The sequence below is a fragment of the Pieris rapae genome, chromosome 20, assembly GCF_905147795.1.
Source record: "Pieris rapae chromosome 20, ilPieRapa1.1, whole genome shotgun sequence".
NCBI lineage: Eukaryota > Metazoa > Arthropoda > Insecta > Lepidoptera > Pieridae > Pieris > Pieris rapae.
Genome location: NC_059528.1, coordinates 2,820,020 through 2,837,140, shown reverse-complemented (window position 1 = coordinate 2,837,140; position 17,121 = coordinate 2,820,020). Strand labels below are relative to the sequence as shown.

The following is a 17,121-nucleotide window of genomic DNA, read 5'->3' as shown; positions in this document are numbered from 1 at the left end:
CTCTGGAAAAGTACAGATACGTCAGTATCATCAATTCATTATCCATTGACTAAATCCACAAACACTTTTAAACATGGCCGCATGTTGAATGAAACGATTTTCTTTACTGTTTGCCAAATAAACTTTTATTTTTACATTAGTTACATGTATAATTTTATCAGCGTATTGAACTAAAATATAATATTATACGTCTCGACGGTAAGAGTTACATTGACTCTATACAAAAACAGAGTGATTAGTGTTTAATGCCGAAATTGTTTGTGTCTCGGCAGCGATTACAAAGATGATGCATCATCCGAATATGCACCATCAACCGATGTCGGGACATCCGCCCCAGCATCTTCCGACCCACCAAGGCATGCCTGCACATCATCAGATGCCGCCGCATCAAATACACAGAGAGAACAGGCACGTAACATTAACTAGGTAACGATCGGCTTCCTTTACCTTTTATTTGCGTATTCATCACATTTCTAGCTTTAGTAGGTGAGGTATGTCGGTAAATTCATAATTTTTTTTCAAACAATATCTGAATTATTTACCTGTCTTATTGAGTGTAAGATGGAGGGTAGGTTATTTGCGTAGTGCTCCGTTGGTTAGTTAAAAGACTGTACTGTAACTAATTAAGAACTGGCAGTAAATGTAAAATTAGAACCATTTAATCTATATTTCTTTTTTTTACGTTCATAAGTGTACATTATGTTACCTAAATGAATAAATGAAATAAATTGGTATGTAAACAATATCACAATCAGATACTTAGAGTAAGAGAGAGAGTAAGTAAACACAATTTTTTTACTAACAGCTGGAAGTTCTATGACTACTATGACACCTGTAATAATAATTGTTTTTTTTTAAATCAAATTCAGATCAATTATAAAATAAAATATGATAAAAACCAATATGTTTATTAAGTATAGGTGTCATATTATTAAGGCTCAATTCTGAATCTGATAATACAAGATATCTTTAGAAATAGCACTTTGCTAGCAAATGCTGTAGCGTTTTCTCTAGTTTGAATGTGCTAGTTTCAGCATTACAATTTTTTGTGTCATATGTAGAATTAAGGATGCATTCTGTTTACAAAAGAATAAGCTCATACAATTTAATTGAAATGTATAAAAATTGGATACATTTCTTATATGTCAAAATGAAATATGTTTTTAACATTAGTGCCACAGCTTGACTTTGCTTGTAAAGGAAATACATTTTTCCCAATTTTCAAATTCCAGTTAAGCTTGTTATATTTATATATGTATTTTTTATAATTATTGACACCTGTGCAATAATTGTCAATAAGAAATATATGATATTGACAAATAAAGTAATACACTTTTATAATACAAGTACAAATTCAGATTTATATAAATTAAAGGTCCAACAGCCATTTAAGTACCTTTTTAACTTGAAAGAAATTGCTTAAATGAAATTAGTTATGAATTTGTGCCCTGTTGTGTCAATGATGCTTATAAAAAGTATCAAACAAATTGTTTTAATCATATTTTAGTATAAATATTAGGTATAAATAAGTAAAAATAATTTATATAATAATCATGTTTGTTAACACTAGAAGCAAAAGTAATTTTTCATATAAATTGACTGCCTCCTTAAACATATTCATTCTTACTTATATAGATCCCTAATACTATAAAGGTTATAGTATTTGGAATCTATATTCCATATTGTTGTAAGTGCTAATTAATTTTGCCTAAATCTACATACCTTATATGCTTGAATAGAAGTGGATTTATTAAAAAACCCACTTTGACTTCCTAAATCCCCTTAAACACACATCATTCATAATAATACATGTTGTATTCTATCTCTCTTTATATCTTACTTGAGCAAAGAATGGCTCACTCAAACATCGACACTGTTCAATAAAAATAAAATCCCTCTGTTTTACCCTGTCTATAGACTGGCGGCAGTATTCATATGCAAATAATGTGTAATTTGTTGATATGTGGAGGGTCCTTTGCGGCTCTCTTTGTTACTTAAACTGGTCATGAATAGAACATATGACAGTGGCTTTGATACCAACTGATCTAGTATTGAATGTGAGTTTTGTGCTCAGCCTGATATATCGCATTTATTGAATAAAAAGCAGTTGAAATAACAGTGTTGCAGTGAGCAGCTTGCTAAATGGACCCCTAGAAAGTCTTTCCAATTTCTCATGGACTATGTTAGTGTAGTGTAAAGTTTTTGATTTTGTGTTTTTGTGTGGTTTTAGTATAAGTGTAGAGTAATATTTATTTTTAATATTTGTTTGTAAAAATGTGTTTTATATTGAAGTTGTTTCATCAAGTTATAAGAAGTAACATGTTTCTTAATTGTTACTATAACTTTCTTATTGTATGAAAAGGTGTATATATTAAATAATTTTACTTCTATTTGGCTTGTTGTACATGCTTAACATGTTATATTTGAGATGATTCAGTAGTTAGCCTCCTTAAAATAATCTAATTATTATTAATTTGTTGATCTTAGTAATAATTTAATTTGATATGCCCATACTGTAAAACATACTCTTAATACTTTGTAAACTTGAAAGTTAATACAAGATATGCTATCTGCAGTTTAATCCACGAAGAATTATCTGTATAGAGTGACACTGGGTCCGTCAGCGGCGGGAGGTAGCATGGGTGGGCATGGTCAGATGAGCGGCATGGGGACCATGACCGTGGCACCGCACCATGCTGCCGGTCAAAGACCGCCTCACGCCATTCGCGCCATGCATCATCCGCCCGCACAACATCATAATATGCCACCGGTAAGGAGTTTGCATATGACTTTGACTTTTAAACTTACTTAAAAAAAATCTTATAATGACTTTTATATATCTTATTTTTTTAGTAACAGCATAAAATATCGGATGAAGGCGGGACATTTCATGTTTTGATAATTTCTGTTTTTGTACATTATGTCGAATATTAGTCATTAATTGATTATAAACTAGTTCGGACCGGCAGCGTATTAGGGTAATCTAATATAACCTTAATCAACCTACTGTTAATGTACTAACTCGTCATGAATTTAAGTCGAGTCACATATTTGGTGACTCGCCAAACCAAAAAAAAATGTTTTATTATAAGTTTGATAAGCCTTACTTTTCATACAAATGTTCTTCAAGTAAATCGTACGATAGGAAATACGTTGTCACAATATCTACAGGAGATTATCAAAACAAATGTGTATGCTCCACTTGTTTACCGGGTTTGTATATAATTGCAGCCCCAAAGTCGTACGCTCCGTAGGCCCTACATCAGCGGCGGATACGGCGGCGTGCCCGGATACGCGCCGCCGTCGCACGCGCACGCAGAACACACCGCTCACACCACACATCAAACTCCTGGTAAATGAGTAAATTTATTTTTTAGTCTGTCTATTGTCAATTAATAATACTTTAAAATTTAATTTACTATATAATGTCACGTTTATTTTTTAAACATTATTGGGGTCCGTATTAAATCCTTTGTTAATAATTATCTTATTTGGAATTTATTTCGGAAGATAACTCTGGGTTCGTGGTTGGACTGGCAATGTCGCTGTTGACTTATTCAAATGAGCTACTTTTATATATTGTGTTATTTAATTATTTGAATTTAAAGTAAAATGATTGTTGTAAGCTTTAAATAAGTTTGAAAATGCGCAAGATTTTTAAGATCCTACAATATTTGTTTACTATTTTAAGAAAGATTTACAGCTTATAACAAAATTACGTACTAAATACTTTTTCGCCACTAATCAAATCTTTACATACTTAACTTGCGCCAGTTAAGTTTTTTTAATTGAATTTACAGAATTTCGGCAATTGTAGGCTAGTCTGCCTCATCTATCTATTAAACGAAATATCGAAATCATAGAATGTCATAATATTTATTTTAATAAAGTATTTAGTTTTTAATAGATGTGGGATTGTGTAGGTCTGTGCAGGCCACCGTCTCCTATTCGGGCGATGCAGCCAAAGCTAAGTTCAGATTTTGGTCAGTTGTATTTACAGTAGTTTTCGTTGTCTATGTTAACCAAAATGTACAATGCCTTAAGATTTTTATTTGCAGGATTTTTTTTGCAAAATACATAGATAAGACAATGCGATTAGCCGTATGTGGTGTATGTATTGTATTTCGTGTTAGTTGAATTCGGTTCGGCGCTTTATTATTATTATATTAATTATATTTTTTAATTCTCTAGTTACGGCAATGACAGCGACGGCAAGCGTGTCGGTGACCACCGATCAGTCGAAGGAGGAGAGCGTGAGCGTAAGCGCAAGCGGAGCGGATGCGAAAAGCGACGAGGAGCAGGCGGCGGGCGAGAGCGAGGCGCCCCGCCCGTCGCCTGCGCAGGCCAACAGTAAAGAGAAGACGCCCATGTGCCTGGTCAACGAGTTGGCCAGGTACAATAAGGTGAGAATATATTCATAGACATAGACATATTATTTATTACAAACAAAACACACACACATAAATACACAACACAGTAGTAATCAAAGAGAAAAAATTAAATAAAAGATATAAAGAGAGGTAAATAATTTTTTCCTTTTCCCCTACGGCTCGTCTCAAGCATATATTGCGTGTGTGCTGTGGCTGTAAATGGCCCTGGCTCAGCATTATGCTGAGGAGCAGAGTGTTCCACAGCGCTGGTCATTCTGCAAGAGACAACATCAGCTAGTTTGCGCCTCAATCGCAAAAAAAAAGAATATATTAAAACTCAGTAGGACATTATAATCATAGTATTATTGAAACTTAGCAATATCGGTAACAAAGTCTTGTGTAATATGGTGTGAAGTAAATAGGTAAAATTGAAGGTTAAAATAAGAATAATTGTTAAGTTTTATTATTACAGTTTTTTTTTTTTTTTTTTGGAGGATTAAAAACTAGATTTCGTGGGATTTTTGTTGAGTTAATAGATAAGTTTTATAGCTGCGACTAAAATTAGACTTTAATTTAAGACTCTTCATATTGTTTTTATTTATACTGGTCTCGTATAAACTACTAATAATCAATTTCAATACTCGTTTTAGATTAAGCATCAATATCGCCTCACATCAGAGACAGGACCCGCTCACAAAAAAATATTCACAGTAACACTTCGCTTGGGTGATACTGAAGAATACACCGCTGAGGTATGTCCTATGAAAATCTTATTATTCTTAAAGGTTAACTTACTCATATCATGTAATGAATAAATTATTTCTAACCTAAAATTCATTTTTATTCTTATGGAATAAACATAATCTTTATTGCCACGTATATTGATATGCTTCATGAAATACTTTTTTGGATTGAAAGACTGTTATGTTATCAAAATGGCATCTAGTGTGTAGAAAAACAATCAAAGTTGACATGATACAATTTTAAAACTCATTTTCATATCATAGCTTACGGGTAAAAAGTTTATTTATCAACCATAATAATTGTAAATAAGGTAAGGTTTATTTTTTTATTTTTGTTATGTGTGTTTTTGTATAAGGCAATAAAGGATAAATAAATAAAAAATAAGCGGCAAGTGATGACTCTCTTGCTAACTCGTCATTAAGAAAGCGGGTTATGTGAAACAGAATTGTGAATAAAATAATAAAAAAAAACATACATAAACGCTGGGACTATGGATTTTAATTAGAAAGCTAAAGATGATAAATGCAATTAATAAGTAAAGAATATAATAATGTGCTGTAATCCAGCTAAGACTAGTTAGTAAATACCACCAACAGTACCCGGCTCGAAGGACCAAAACGTGTTACAGGGGTCCTCTATAAAGCGAGCGCAGCACGCGGCAGCAAGTGCGGCCTTAAGTGGCACTCGCTTCCCGCCACCACCTCCAAGGGCCGCACCCACTCACGCTTCGCATTCGCATCATCACAGGCATGCTGGTAAGTTATTGCTTAAATAAAACATTAATAAATAAAATAAAATAGCCTTTATTACTGTTAGAGTTACCATATTTATGTACATTAAAAATATAGAATGTCCCTAATAACAGTGTGCCTTTCGGCAAAGGCCTCCTCCAATTCTTTCCACTGTGTTCTGTCCAAGGCGACTCTCCTCCAGTTTGGACCTGCTGTCAGTAGTAGTTCGTCTTCCCATCGTCTGTATTGACGTCCTCTACTTCTTTTGCCGTTACGTGGATACCAGAACAAAAAATAAAACATTAGTAATCTTTAATAAAGTATAATTGTCGAAGTTCTAGAGTTCTTTACCAAGTTTAGTCTTCAAAAGTCATAATTAACTGCGCGGGGGCGTTTAGTGGGGTTAAAATAATATTTAATAGGTATATAATTCATATGAGGTGTAAATGACATTAAAGGATAATCTCAATGAAATATTTTATTTATTTTGATAATTGGTTCAGTTTTATATCGCGCTGCTCGGACATACAATGACCACTATTTAGACATTGACTTGTTTAGGTTATCGCGGAATGTGGTTAAAACATGTATTAAGAATATACATAGCGCAAAATCATCTACATCATAAGCACGACCCACATACACACCATCACGTACACACAGACACCATTACACAACACAACCAATTTAGGTTTAATTAATTAAATTTAATCAGTTAATTGTATTAAATACCTTGTCTGTTTGTTCCCTTTTTTAAATCTTTTTATTATAATGTATCATGTATTCCGTTTGTGGCTATGTTCTCGGTGTATTTGTTTGTTATTGTATGTATTTTGTGTTAGCTGTAGGAGTACAATATAAATAAATAAAGAGGGTAATATATAAACATTGTTTGCGCAGGCGCAGTAATGCCAACGGTAGAGCTAAACGCGCTGGCTATGAAGCTGTGCAAGCCTGCTGTGTACACATCGGTTCCACCAGTACCCGCCCCACGGCCCAGAGCTCGCCTGCCTCCACCCTATCGCCTGCCCTTCTTGCCGCCTTATCCTCACCCGCCAAGGCTGATGGAGCCCGGACCGCAGCTGCTCTATAGGTGAGAATCATCATCGCTTTCATGGATTTATTAAAATGTGTATTTGTCTTGCTCTATGTAACTAACAGTAATAGAATCGTTAGCCAATAATATATCTTAATAATATTAATGGCAAACTACAGTGATGTAGTACTATATGATTGCATACAATATATATATATATATATATATATATATATATATATATATATATATATATATAAGTGTTTGTGCAAATATTATTATAAAAATATTCCTAAGAGTTCTACGCCTGAATATAAAATATTTTTGAAAATTAGTATATCTAGAGGGGTAATTTGCATTTTAATGGTGAAAGATTTTGTTGGCAGCAGTCATTTGTTACAAATATCTTCATGTAATTCTATAGACAGTACATTTAGAAATAGTTTTAAATGTATGAACGTTACTGAATGAGTGGTTGCACTCCCTAAAACGTTGAAATTACACAACGTCGGATGGTTTGCCTGGTCAAATCCTACGTTTTGTTTGTAGTTTCTTGGTTCCCGCAGTTAAAAACTGTGTACTCTATAACTTCCAATAGCGAAGTGTGAATACCGATCGCTGATCGGAGTTACAGAGTATCGATGCCGCTCTATTGTATATGGATATGATGATTTATGTTATATATCTTACTCGTAGACCTCTAATTAATTTGATAGATTTGTTTTAAATATTGTTTGATGATTGGCTTTTTTTAAAAGAATACCGAGAGTTTTTCCTTCCCTCTGTCTTCTTTGCCGATGAGTAGGGTTCGAATTGATTGACGTGGAATAAGTGATACCTAGATGATCTTATGTTCCATAATAAACGTATTTTATTAATTTATTTTATTATTTATAGAATTCGTGTGTGCGTGGGCGATCGTGCGTGGTTGGGCGAGGGCAGTACGCCTCAAGCAGCCAGACATGATGCGGCTGCACGGGCCTTGGTCGATCTTAGGCCTCAACATCACGAAACACAACTACAACATCCGGATACACCTGGTACATATTTTATTTTTTTATACTAGAAGAGTAGTGTAACATATTTGCTTAGTATGTATAATTTACTAGTTGAGTGTGAAAAAAACCTTACAATGGCTTCCGATATAAGAAAGCGTCAAATTTTTGCGGGTAACGATATTGAAAGGGATAATTCAAAAAATAGCATGCAGGATATTATCTTAGTTCAATATTCAGTTATAAATATAATGACAGCCATTACGTAAATAATATATATTTTATTGGCGAAATAAAGTTGACATTTGACAGATGACAGCGGCCGTCACATCACGTCATTTTAGACAAACTCTTTTTGATTATTAGCATACCGCTCCTTTAAGTATTTCTTTTTCTCTTCAACCTAATTTTATAATTAAATACAATTAACTTCTATAATACTTGTTACAATTTATAATTATAACTATATTATATTTTCAATTATTTTGATTATTAGGAGAAAGCGAAGCAGACCTTCTCAACTCGGATGTGAAGTCCCCAGTCTCTTTGGTTCATGAGTTGGCTCTCAAGAGGAATCTCAACGTCACATTTTCCGTAAAATCGGAACGCGGACCGCCGCATATGAGGGTAGGTATATTTAATTTACATTAACATACAATACAAGTGTTGGTTTCAGTAAAAAAAATTTCGATTAAATTTTATGTAAAATAGAACTGTTGTAAACACTCCAATTATGTTAGAAAATGTCAAAATTTTATAGAATGAAATTAAAGAAAGAAAAACAAGCGAAACTCTTTATTACATAAAAACTAAGAAAAAATATTATAAGTAAAATAGTGCATAACAAAATCAATGAAAATAAAATAAATAGAACACTGGAAAATTATACAATTACCGAACTGATGGTAAATTAAAATAAATTTATGATTATATATTTATTTGTAATGCACTAACGCTCATGTACCGAAAGTTTAGTACATGTAGTATAGATAAGTAGATGATTTTGTCTATGACAATCCGGTCCAGGTATGCCTTTGTTGTGTTACATTAAGAAAAGTTTAAAAGTGCTCTGAAAACTTGATATTATTTAATTATACTAAAAGTTTACATTACAAAGATTTATATTAATTGAAAATGTCGGCATTATTTCAGGTCTTCATAACTATTTGCAAAGTGGGCGAAATGGAGACGGAGGGTGAGGGCAATGGAAAGAAAGTGTCGAAGCGTCGCGCAGCTGAGAGGATGCTAGAGGAGATGCGCCGGCGTTGGCCCGCGGCTGCCTTACGCACAAGGCCCACCGTAGACAAGCGACGGCATCCCCCGGCCAAGAAGAAGCCACGGAATTTGATTAAGGTACTTTAATTTATTGCCTTGGCTCGTCTTCTAGAAAGTCAATCAAATTTAAATGTTGTTAGGTTAAACTGTTTTGACAAACGAAGTTTAATACTCACGTTATTAAAATCAATATAAAAACTATATATAAAAAATGTGAGCCGTCACGGGACGCCTGGCAGATGTGAAACATCGACATTATTTTGTAAAAGTAATATGCAAAAAAGAACAAACTGTGATAGGAACTAAATATGTTATAATGATAAAATAAAATATTACGATTTTTTTCCAGATAACGATGACTATTTGTTGAATAAACATTATTTTCATTAAATATTTTTAATGTGAAATTTACTACTGCATTTAGACTGTATATCATATAGCGTGGCGACGCGTCGCCACGCCAGAAATCGGTTTTACGTGCGGATATAGATGTTTCACATCAATAGTATAAACACTTATTAATTTATTTCGTAAATTGTTTAAATTTCCAAAATTCTATATGATAAAATAAATTTTCAGGAAGGGGCCACGGGTGATACATCAGAGACAGGCGGTGGTGGTGGGGCCCCAGACAATCCGATCTCTAGATTGGCGGTCGCAAGGCACGCTGTTAGGGCCCGATCGCCCCAGTACCGCGTCTTGGAGGAACGCGGGGCCGCCAGAAGACGCGAGTTCCTGGTACAGTGTGATGCCCCACCGCATAGTGCCACGGGTCTGGGGCCCAATAAGAAGACTGCGAAGCGACGGGCCGCACATAGTAAGACTACCTTATTATTACAATATTTATTTTTATGGCCTTTATCAGTGTAAATATTTTAGTGTTAACCATTAAAAACTAAATATTCGTAAATTTCAAGTTAAAGCCCGGCAACGCACTTGCGAGCCTTCTGTCAATGTGAGTGTTCATGAGCTTCCTGCCCATTTGCCTCCTATTACATGAGAGAAAAAGTTGTCTTTTAGCGATTAATAAAATCTTAAGTTGGTTAAGGGGGAGTTGGAATCACATCAACTGTTTCCTCAAAGTTTAGAGCATCACATTTAACTGGATATGTTGATAGGACAGTCATAGGAATGAAAAAAATGTATGTGAAAAACTTAAAACAGTATTTTTTTAATAGTACCTACAACAGATTATAATTAACTGTAATTACTGTTAGCTTTCTGTAATTAGTTCATTTTTCACAGATGTACTTTTGGCGATGGAAATGGCGAATGGCGGTGAACCGGGTTCATTGACCTCTACAACTGACCCTACAGCCAACGGGGAAGTGAAACCTGCTACTGATGTAAAACGGAAGGTAATACAAATTTTAAATATATTATATTTTACTTTTTTTTGTATTTGTATTTGTTATACATTATCCAGGATCTGATATATGGAAGTGATGCTTAATCTTTTTTATTTATTTCACTACATTTTCACTCTCGAATTATAAAAAACTGCTTTCTTCTACACGTATCTCTGTTTTCCTGTAACACATACACAATATTTGTGTCAATGTCAATAACAAACTTTTTTTATAAATATGAATTTTATTTTACAGGATGAAACTAGTGGTGATATGCGGCAACCGGTACCAGGAGTTTTGATGGTGGACTACCACGCCAGATCTGGTCAACCAGTGCAGACCAATGGTGATTTACTATTTTGGACATAATAATAATAATTGTATTGTTTTGATAGTGAAGAATTAATTTGTTGTATATTGCAATAGCTGGTTTATCGTTAAGCAAAGAATAAATTTTATTTAAATACTTAAGATACACGTATATAGTGTCAAAACGTTAAAGAGCATTAATAAACATCAGCTTAGTTTAAGCTACTCACTAGTTTTGTAGAAAATTAAGTCAACATAATATTACTTATTAGCCATAACTTTTTAGATTGTAATTAGTAGTAGTTTTTTAGTGTTGATTGTAATTCGCACGCGCATTTAGATGCGCGAGGTTAGCCTCGCACTCTTTTTTTGTAAACGTTATTGTAGGAATAAAAACTTAAGAATTCTCCTTGAAATTTGATTTTGGAATGTGGATATTCTCAGTACTTGTTACAGTAAAGAGATCGAATGTCGTATAAGAATATAACTGGCTGACAAAAAATTATTCCTGACCAAATTTAAAAAAAGAATTGCATGATTTTTTTATTGATTGTACCAATTATTGCGATTTGGGTTAACTCGTTAAAATGATTGTTCGTTGATAATTAAATAATATGGGTTATAAAATTACTTACAAATTAGTAGTTTGTTCGTTTTGGTAATTAATCTGTTAAATTTCCAGGAGTAAAAGCGAGCGAGAACAGCGCTTTAGGTGGAAGTGGTGGAAACACGCCTGGCGCTAAAGATCAGCTGATGTACCTGGCACAGCTCTTGGGCTTCACTGTACAATTCTCTGACTTCCCAAAGGTAAGAAGAAATACTACCAGCTTATGACGCTTTTCCGTTATATTGAGGTTTATTTGACAAGATTTTAAAAACCATGTCAGATTATTTAGTGACTATAAAACATTGATATTTTTAATTCTGTTAATTTTTGGACTTCATAGGAACTAATAACAAGTCTTTAGAATTTTTTTTAGTTTTATAAATTAAAAACAAACATTCAATAAAAAACTAAATATAAGTCATTTACATATTTAGGTATTTTATTCCATAGTTGTAAAGTCGTGTTTTATACGAACTAACGGCAATTAATGTTCTTCTCGTTTGTTTGAGTTTGATTCGAGATCTGGCAATAAATGTATATTTATAGAAATTGTGTACTCTATTATTCCGACAGAAAAACTTGTTCTTGGTCGTGTAATAAATATGGACGGATACATTAATAATCTAATAAAAAATGGTTCATATAGGGTTGAATGATTTCTTTATGTTCCAGCGCAATCACGGCGAGTTCCTATCTCTGGTGTCTCTGTCAACGGAGCCGCCCGTGATGTGCCACGGGGGAGGGGCCTCCACTGCGCATTCGCACGAGCAGTGCGCTCTGGCCGCCCTCCGCGCCCTCGCCGGCATGGGGTTGGATGCGCCTGCGCAGACTCCCACTGCACAGTCAGTAAAACTTTTCAAGTATTGTTCGCCTTTACAAAGAAATGCTTTGCTCATTCCTCATAATCGTACACATAATACATGAGCGTTCAAGTATTACGTCACGAATTGTAGGGGGGGGGGGGCGTGTTTGGGGAGAAAATGTTACAATGCGGGCCGATTGAATTATGTTGTTAAAATAATACTGTTAGGGCCTGTTTCACAATGTATGGATAAAGTGCCAAATAGCTATGCAACACAAATTATTTGTAAGATAAAAGTACCAAATAAGATACTTCGAATTTCATGACGTATAGCGCTATCTGACAGTCGTGAAACGCAAAAATACTATTTATCCTACCAATAAGTAACAAATAGCTTATTTGGAACTTATCCAGACATTGTGAAACAGGCCCTTAATATTATTTTCTACTTTCCGATACTTTATACCATATAAATGGCAACTTTTAGGTTTAATGAGTCACTGGGTGGTTACGAAACGTTTTACTATTGGGTACAGCAAAGCGTTACGCCATGTTACATTGGAGAGGGGGGGGGGGGAAATCTCCAAGAAGGGGGGGAATCTCCGCTCCCTAAGAAGCAATAACATAGTAGGGAATAGTGAACTTAATATTAGAGTCGAGACTTAACGGTGATACGTTCAGAACCATTTGATTTGACACACAGATGTCAAATAAATCTTACATAGATAAGACAATAATATATTTTTATTTGTTTAGATTGCAGAATAGCGGTATATCAAACGCCAAAAGCAACGCGATCAACGGCATGGCCGAGTGACCCACACCTGACCCTGCAAATCGACCCACGCAATATTAACATGTGAATATTCAGCAAAAGTAACTCATTTCCATATATTCACGATTTTTGATCTCGGGTCAAACTCATTTTGACGTTGAATGGAATGGAATCCTATGTTAAGGTCATTTGTCGTGTGGAACTGTAAATCGCGTTCTGAGAGATTTATTTGAATGGCTGGAAATTTTTAATATATTTTGGAAATGTATTCGGATAATAGATAGTAGTAGAAGTAACTTTTGAGATCTAGTAGCGATTGAGTTTTTGATACGAACATACAAATCTTTCTATATATTACTATATGTGAGATTTAATTGTATTAATTAGAAAAAATATTATTAAAAAACAGTGGAATTTCGATAACTAGAATGACAAGACACGGAAAAAATTGAGTTAACTAGTTTTTTTTATATAATAAGGGGGCAAAGGAGCCTGCGGGACGCAGTAATCGCAGCCCATAGACCCCCATTTTTAGTGGGTGCGTTGCCGGCCTTTAAGGGAGGAGTGCGCTCGAATTTTGAATTCTGGGAGGTCATATCTCTCAGGGAAGACCCCCGCCGGTATTTGATTCCACAGTTTGCTAATTATCAAAAGAAAATGCCTTGTGAAACGGACTGTGGGTTTTCGACTTTAGAAGAACTTCGAGATACATTTGATGAGTATTTTTCGATTTGTACAGGCGAATTTGAATAACACATAAAATATATATATTATGTTCACAAATTAATTGCATGTGTACAAAAACAATACATTAGAAGCCCCGAATTCGAACTTTCTTTTTGGATTTTATTGCTAGTATTTCGGGAACTAAGACTACACTACTAAGACTAAGTTACAAATTTGAGTTATAGAGTGAATACTCTATCTATATATTGTAATCAACAACTTAATACTTCGTAGATAAATAAGTTGTTTGAGTAACCAAGTCAACATAATATGAGATACAGTTTAGCGGAAGAGAATGGCAATGTTTTTTGACTTAACGAAGTTCGAGTTATCGAGATTCCACTGTCATTGCATAGATTGCGTAATTGGTTTGGGTGTACAGTTTCATGCGGACATTTTGACACTCCATTCTCGTTTTTACTATTATACAATTGTGTATTTATTTTTCGAATAAGTGAATCTTTGTTAACTGATTTCACGCCGTGGTTAAGGTGAATCAAAATATATTAGGAATTAATTAGTTAAAATTCAGCCAAAGTGGCTCAGCGAGACGATAGATTAGGTAATGTAGATTAAATCTCAGAGTGGTCACTTCGTATACCTTGTCGTTTAGCGGGAATTCAAGAGGTCAAATCTTTTAATATACATACGTTAAACGTCTAATTTCAGCACTTGCGCCAACTATCGAATCTCTTTTTTATAAATTTTTCTCTTTCATATCAATTATCTCTGTAAATTATTATTCTCTCTTTCTAAAATTTGGTTCCGTGTCTAAGGAAACTGATTTTTCATTTATTCTATTCACAACTCTTTTTTCCTCTTCTGTTGATTTAAACACTTTTGGTTTTAACTGAAGGCATGTTACGTTTAAAAATAAAATATGAATATATTAATTAATTAATTTAATAAACTAATTTGGTAATATTTGACCTTTGTTTGAGTTAATATTTTCTCTAAACGAATTAAATTGAACGAACTGAATGGTGCTAATTCTAATACACTTCACCAAGAACTATCAACTGAAGGAAAACATTAATTCTCGTTGCAAATTTCGGACTTTCTCGAGATCCGTGTTTTTTTCTCTTATTCCTTTGTTTTAGAAGTATAGGATTTGAATAGAAATGTTTTTAAAACCCATTTAGTCTTAAATAAATTCAAATTCGAGATGTAGCACTAAGTATAACTTTAGCCAAAAACGTATTGGATTTGTGTTTTACAGTAAAAGACTTTGTAAAAAAAATACAAACATGTATTTGCATTACGTATACGTACGTAAATACGTTTCGGATTTAATTATTGTTTAGTGAGTGAATCAGAATTAGCACTAGTGAAGTGTCCGCTCTGAAGGGGCGTGTTGCATCATGCGGCCATGATGACATAGCTTACATCGCCCCACTTCACGATATGGGCCTGTTTTCATAGAACCGCTGTCACCCTGTCAGAATGGGCGCGAAATATGACACACGTATGTCAAATCCATATAACATACTTAGTACATGCATGTAACTTTTTTGTACTCATACGCGATTAATAATGGTTAATACATTTTTTTGTCTCGTTTATCATAAAATAATGCATTGTGACTTTGAGATATTTTTTTGACTTGCTTAAAATAGTTAAAATTGCTCACATATGTCAGATTAGGATTTGAAGTAGACGAATATTTAAATTTCATGAATAATATGGTACATTAAAATCACTTCATTTTTCGCGTTTCCTATCGAGTTAAAATTAAATTAATTAAAACCCTAAAAACACGCAAATATAATTAATAGTTTCTAGCGAATGAATGCATTTTTTGGTGTATGCATTTGTATGAAATGGGGCCCATCGCAAAATTCACCTTTCACCAAACGTGGAGTGGCGGCGATTTGTTTGGCCTCGATTTTTATCTTTGACCCTACGCTATGAAATGTGTAATTTTAGATATAAGTCCTTAATAAACACTTAATTTACGCCCCTCGTCTTAGGAGGCTTGGTCAATCGTCATTTCTGTAGGATCGTCAAAGCGAGCGATGAACTGTTGTTGTCTCGCTCTAGTTTTCCGATGACTCACGAGATTTTCGTACTTGTCACCTGGTAATAATGTCGAGTTTTGATTGGACGATTTTCCAAGCGATTTGGAATAAGGTAAATGTTGCTTAACCGTATGTGTAGCCATTGCTGTTATTGCTGTTTAGTGTGAACAGTGTATTTGCGTAAATATGTGCTTTATCAGTACAATTGATCGGTAATGTTATAGTTATTTATTTAGATTTAATGCTGTTAGCCCGAAGGGACCCGATCTTTTGTAGGATACCGATTGTACATTTCATTGTAATGGGTCCGAACGATTTTTTAATTTAAGCTCCGTTACGAAGATTGTGCGACTTTAAATCGAGGCCATTGGTTCAATTTCTTCATGTTGAATGTTGCACAAGTAACAAAGCATAAAGAAATTCAGTTGTTTTATTTAACTGAGACGCCATAGGGGCATTTATTATTTATTTTGTCCTAAGTGATTAATATTTTATATACACCAGGAACAAGTCCCAAATTAATTTGCTGTTTCATTATTAAACAAAATAAATACGAATATAATTACAATTTGTCTTTTATTTCTGTAATCGTCGAGCCTTATTCTATTATCTTTAAATGTGTGTTTACTGAAAGGTACAGGGAAAGAAGGATCACCGTCAACTATTATTTTAAAATTGTAACAAAAACATATTTAATCTTAAAATCAATATATACTGCTCAAAACAATTAGCGGAACAAGATTTTTCTCCTTACTATTGCTTAAACTAAAATTAGATTTAAATTAACTTGTACGCTATTTTTTACTTTGTTAATTTGTTAATTACTACAATTTATTAATTATTAAAAAAATAATAAAATGTGCGTTGTAGACGAAAAACTAATTGGTGATAAAAAAGGTCCATCAAAGAAATATTCTTATATCGTTTGAATATTCGTCTTTAGTGACTTTCAGTAACCTCCATGAGCTCTAATCACGACTTGACAACGACGCGGCATGCTTCGTATGATCCTCCGAATATCTTCTTGTGGAATTCGCTCCCATTCTTCAATCAACGCTTTAGTGAGCTGCTGCAGTGTTTGAGATGCAATCGGACGCTTCCGGATGCGCCTGTCAAGCAAGTCCCAAATGTGTTCAATTGGATTTAGGTCAGGGCTCATGGAAGGCCACTCCATTACACGGATTTCCTGCTGTCGTAAGTAATCTGACGTGATGGCTGCAGTATGCGGCCTGGCATTATCTTGCATTAAAAGAAAATCTGGGCCCATACCATATGCTGCGGGCCAAACATGATCTTCGAGCACATTTTCAATGTAAGTTTGAGCACACAAGCGCCCGGGAACAACGACGAGATCTGTGCGCTCGTCCAAACTAACTCCGCCCCA

General features: G+C 34.2%; 1 protein-coding gene across 3 annotated transcripts; it reads left to right on the top strand.

The window, feature by feature from the left end:
* The first annotated feature begins 62 nt into the window (after positions 1-62).
* LOC111000946 (double-stranded RNA-binding protein Staufen homolog 2) lies at positions 63-16,305 on the top strand. Of its 3 annotated transcripts, none has more exons than XM_045632512.1 (18): positions 63-198; positions 273-408; positions 2,605-2,770; positions 3,232-3,352; positions 3,924-3,983; positions 4,192-4,403; positions 5,021-5,122; positions 5,743-5,869; positions 6,746-6,938; positions 7,779-7,921; positions 8,373-8,503; positions 9,029-9,229; positions 9,731-9,968; positions 10,397-10,509; positions 10,756-10,846; positions 11,492-11,616; positions 12,089-12,258; positions 12,975-16,305. In XM_045632512.1, the coding sequence occupies exons 2-18, from the start codon at positions 284-286 to the stop codon at positions 13,033-13,035; spliced, it is 2,379 nt and encodes a 792-aa protein (XP_045488468.1). In that variant the 5' UTR covers positions 63-198; positions 273-283; the 3' UTR covers positions 13,036-16,305. The 3 variants fall into 3 exon arrangements, with proteins under 3 accessions (XP_045488468.1, XP_045488466.1, XP_045488469.1); XM_045632510.1 differs by having other exon boundaries at positions 273-426; XM_045632513.1 differs by lacking the exon at positions 3,924-3,983 and having other exon boundaries at positions 273-426.
* The last annotated feature ends 816 nt before the right edge of the window (positions 16,306-17,121 follow it).

Bases quoted from the DNA above. Each gene is read 5' to 3' on its own strand.
- LOC111000946 (XM_045632510.1), top strand. From the start codon at position 284: ATGATGCATCATCCGAATATGCACCATCAACCGATGTCGGGACATCCG. The intron at 3,984-4,191 runs GTCAGTTGTATT...TTAATTCTCTAG, and splicing joins AAAGCTAAGTTCAGATTTTG to TTACGGCAATGACAGCGACG. The intron at 5,870-6,745 runs GTAAGTTATTGC...TTGTTTGCGCAG, and splicing joins GCATCATCACAGGCATGCTG to GCGCAGTAATGCCAACGGTA.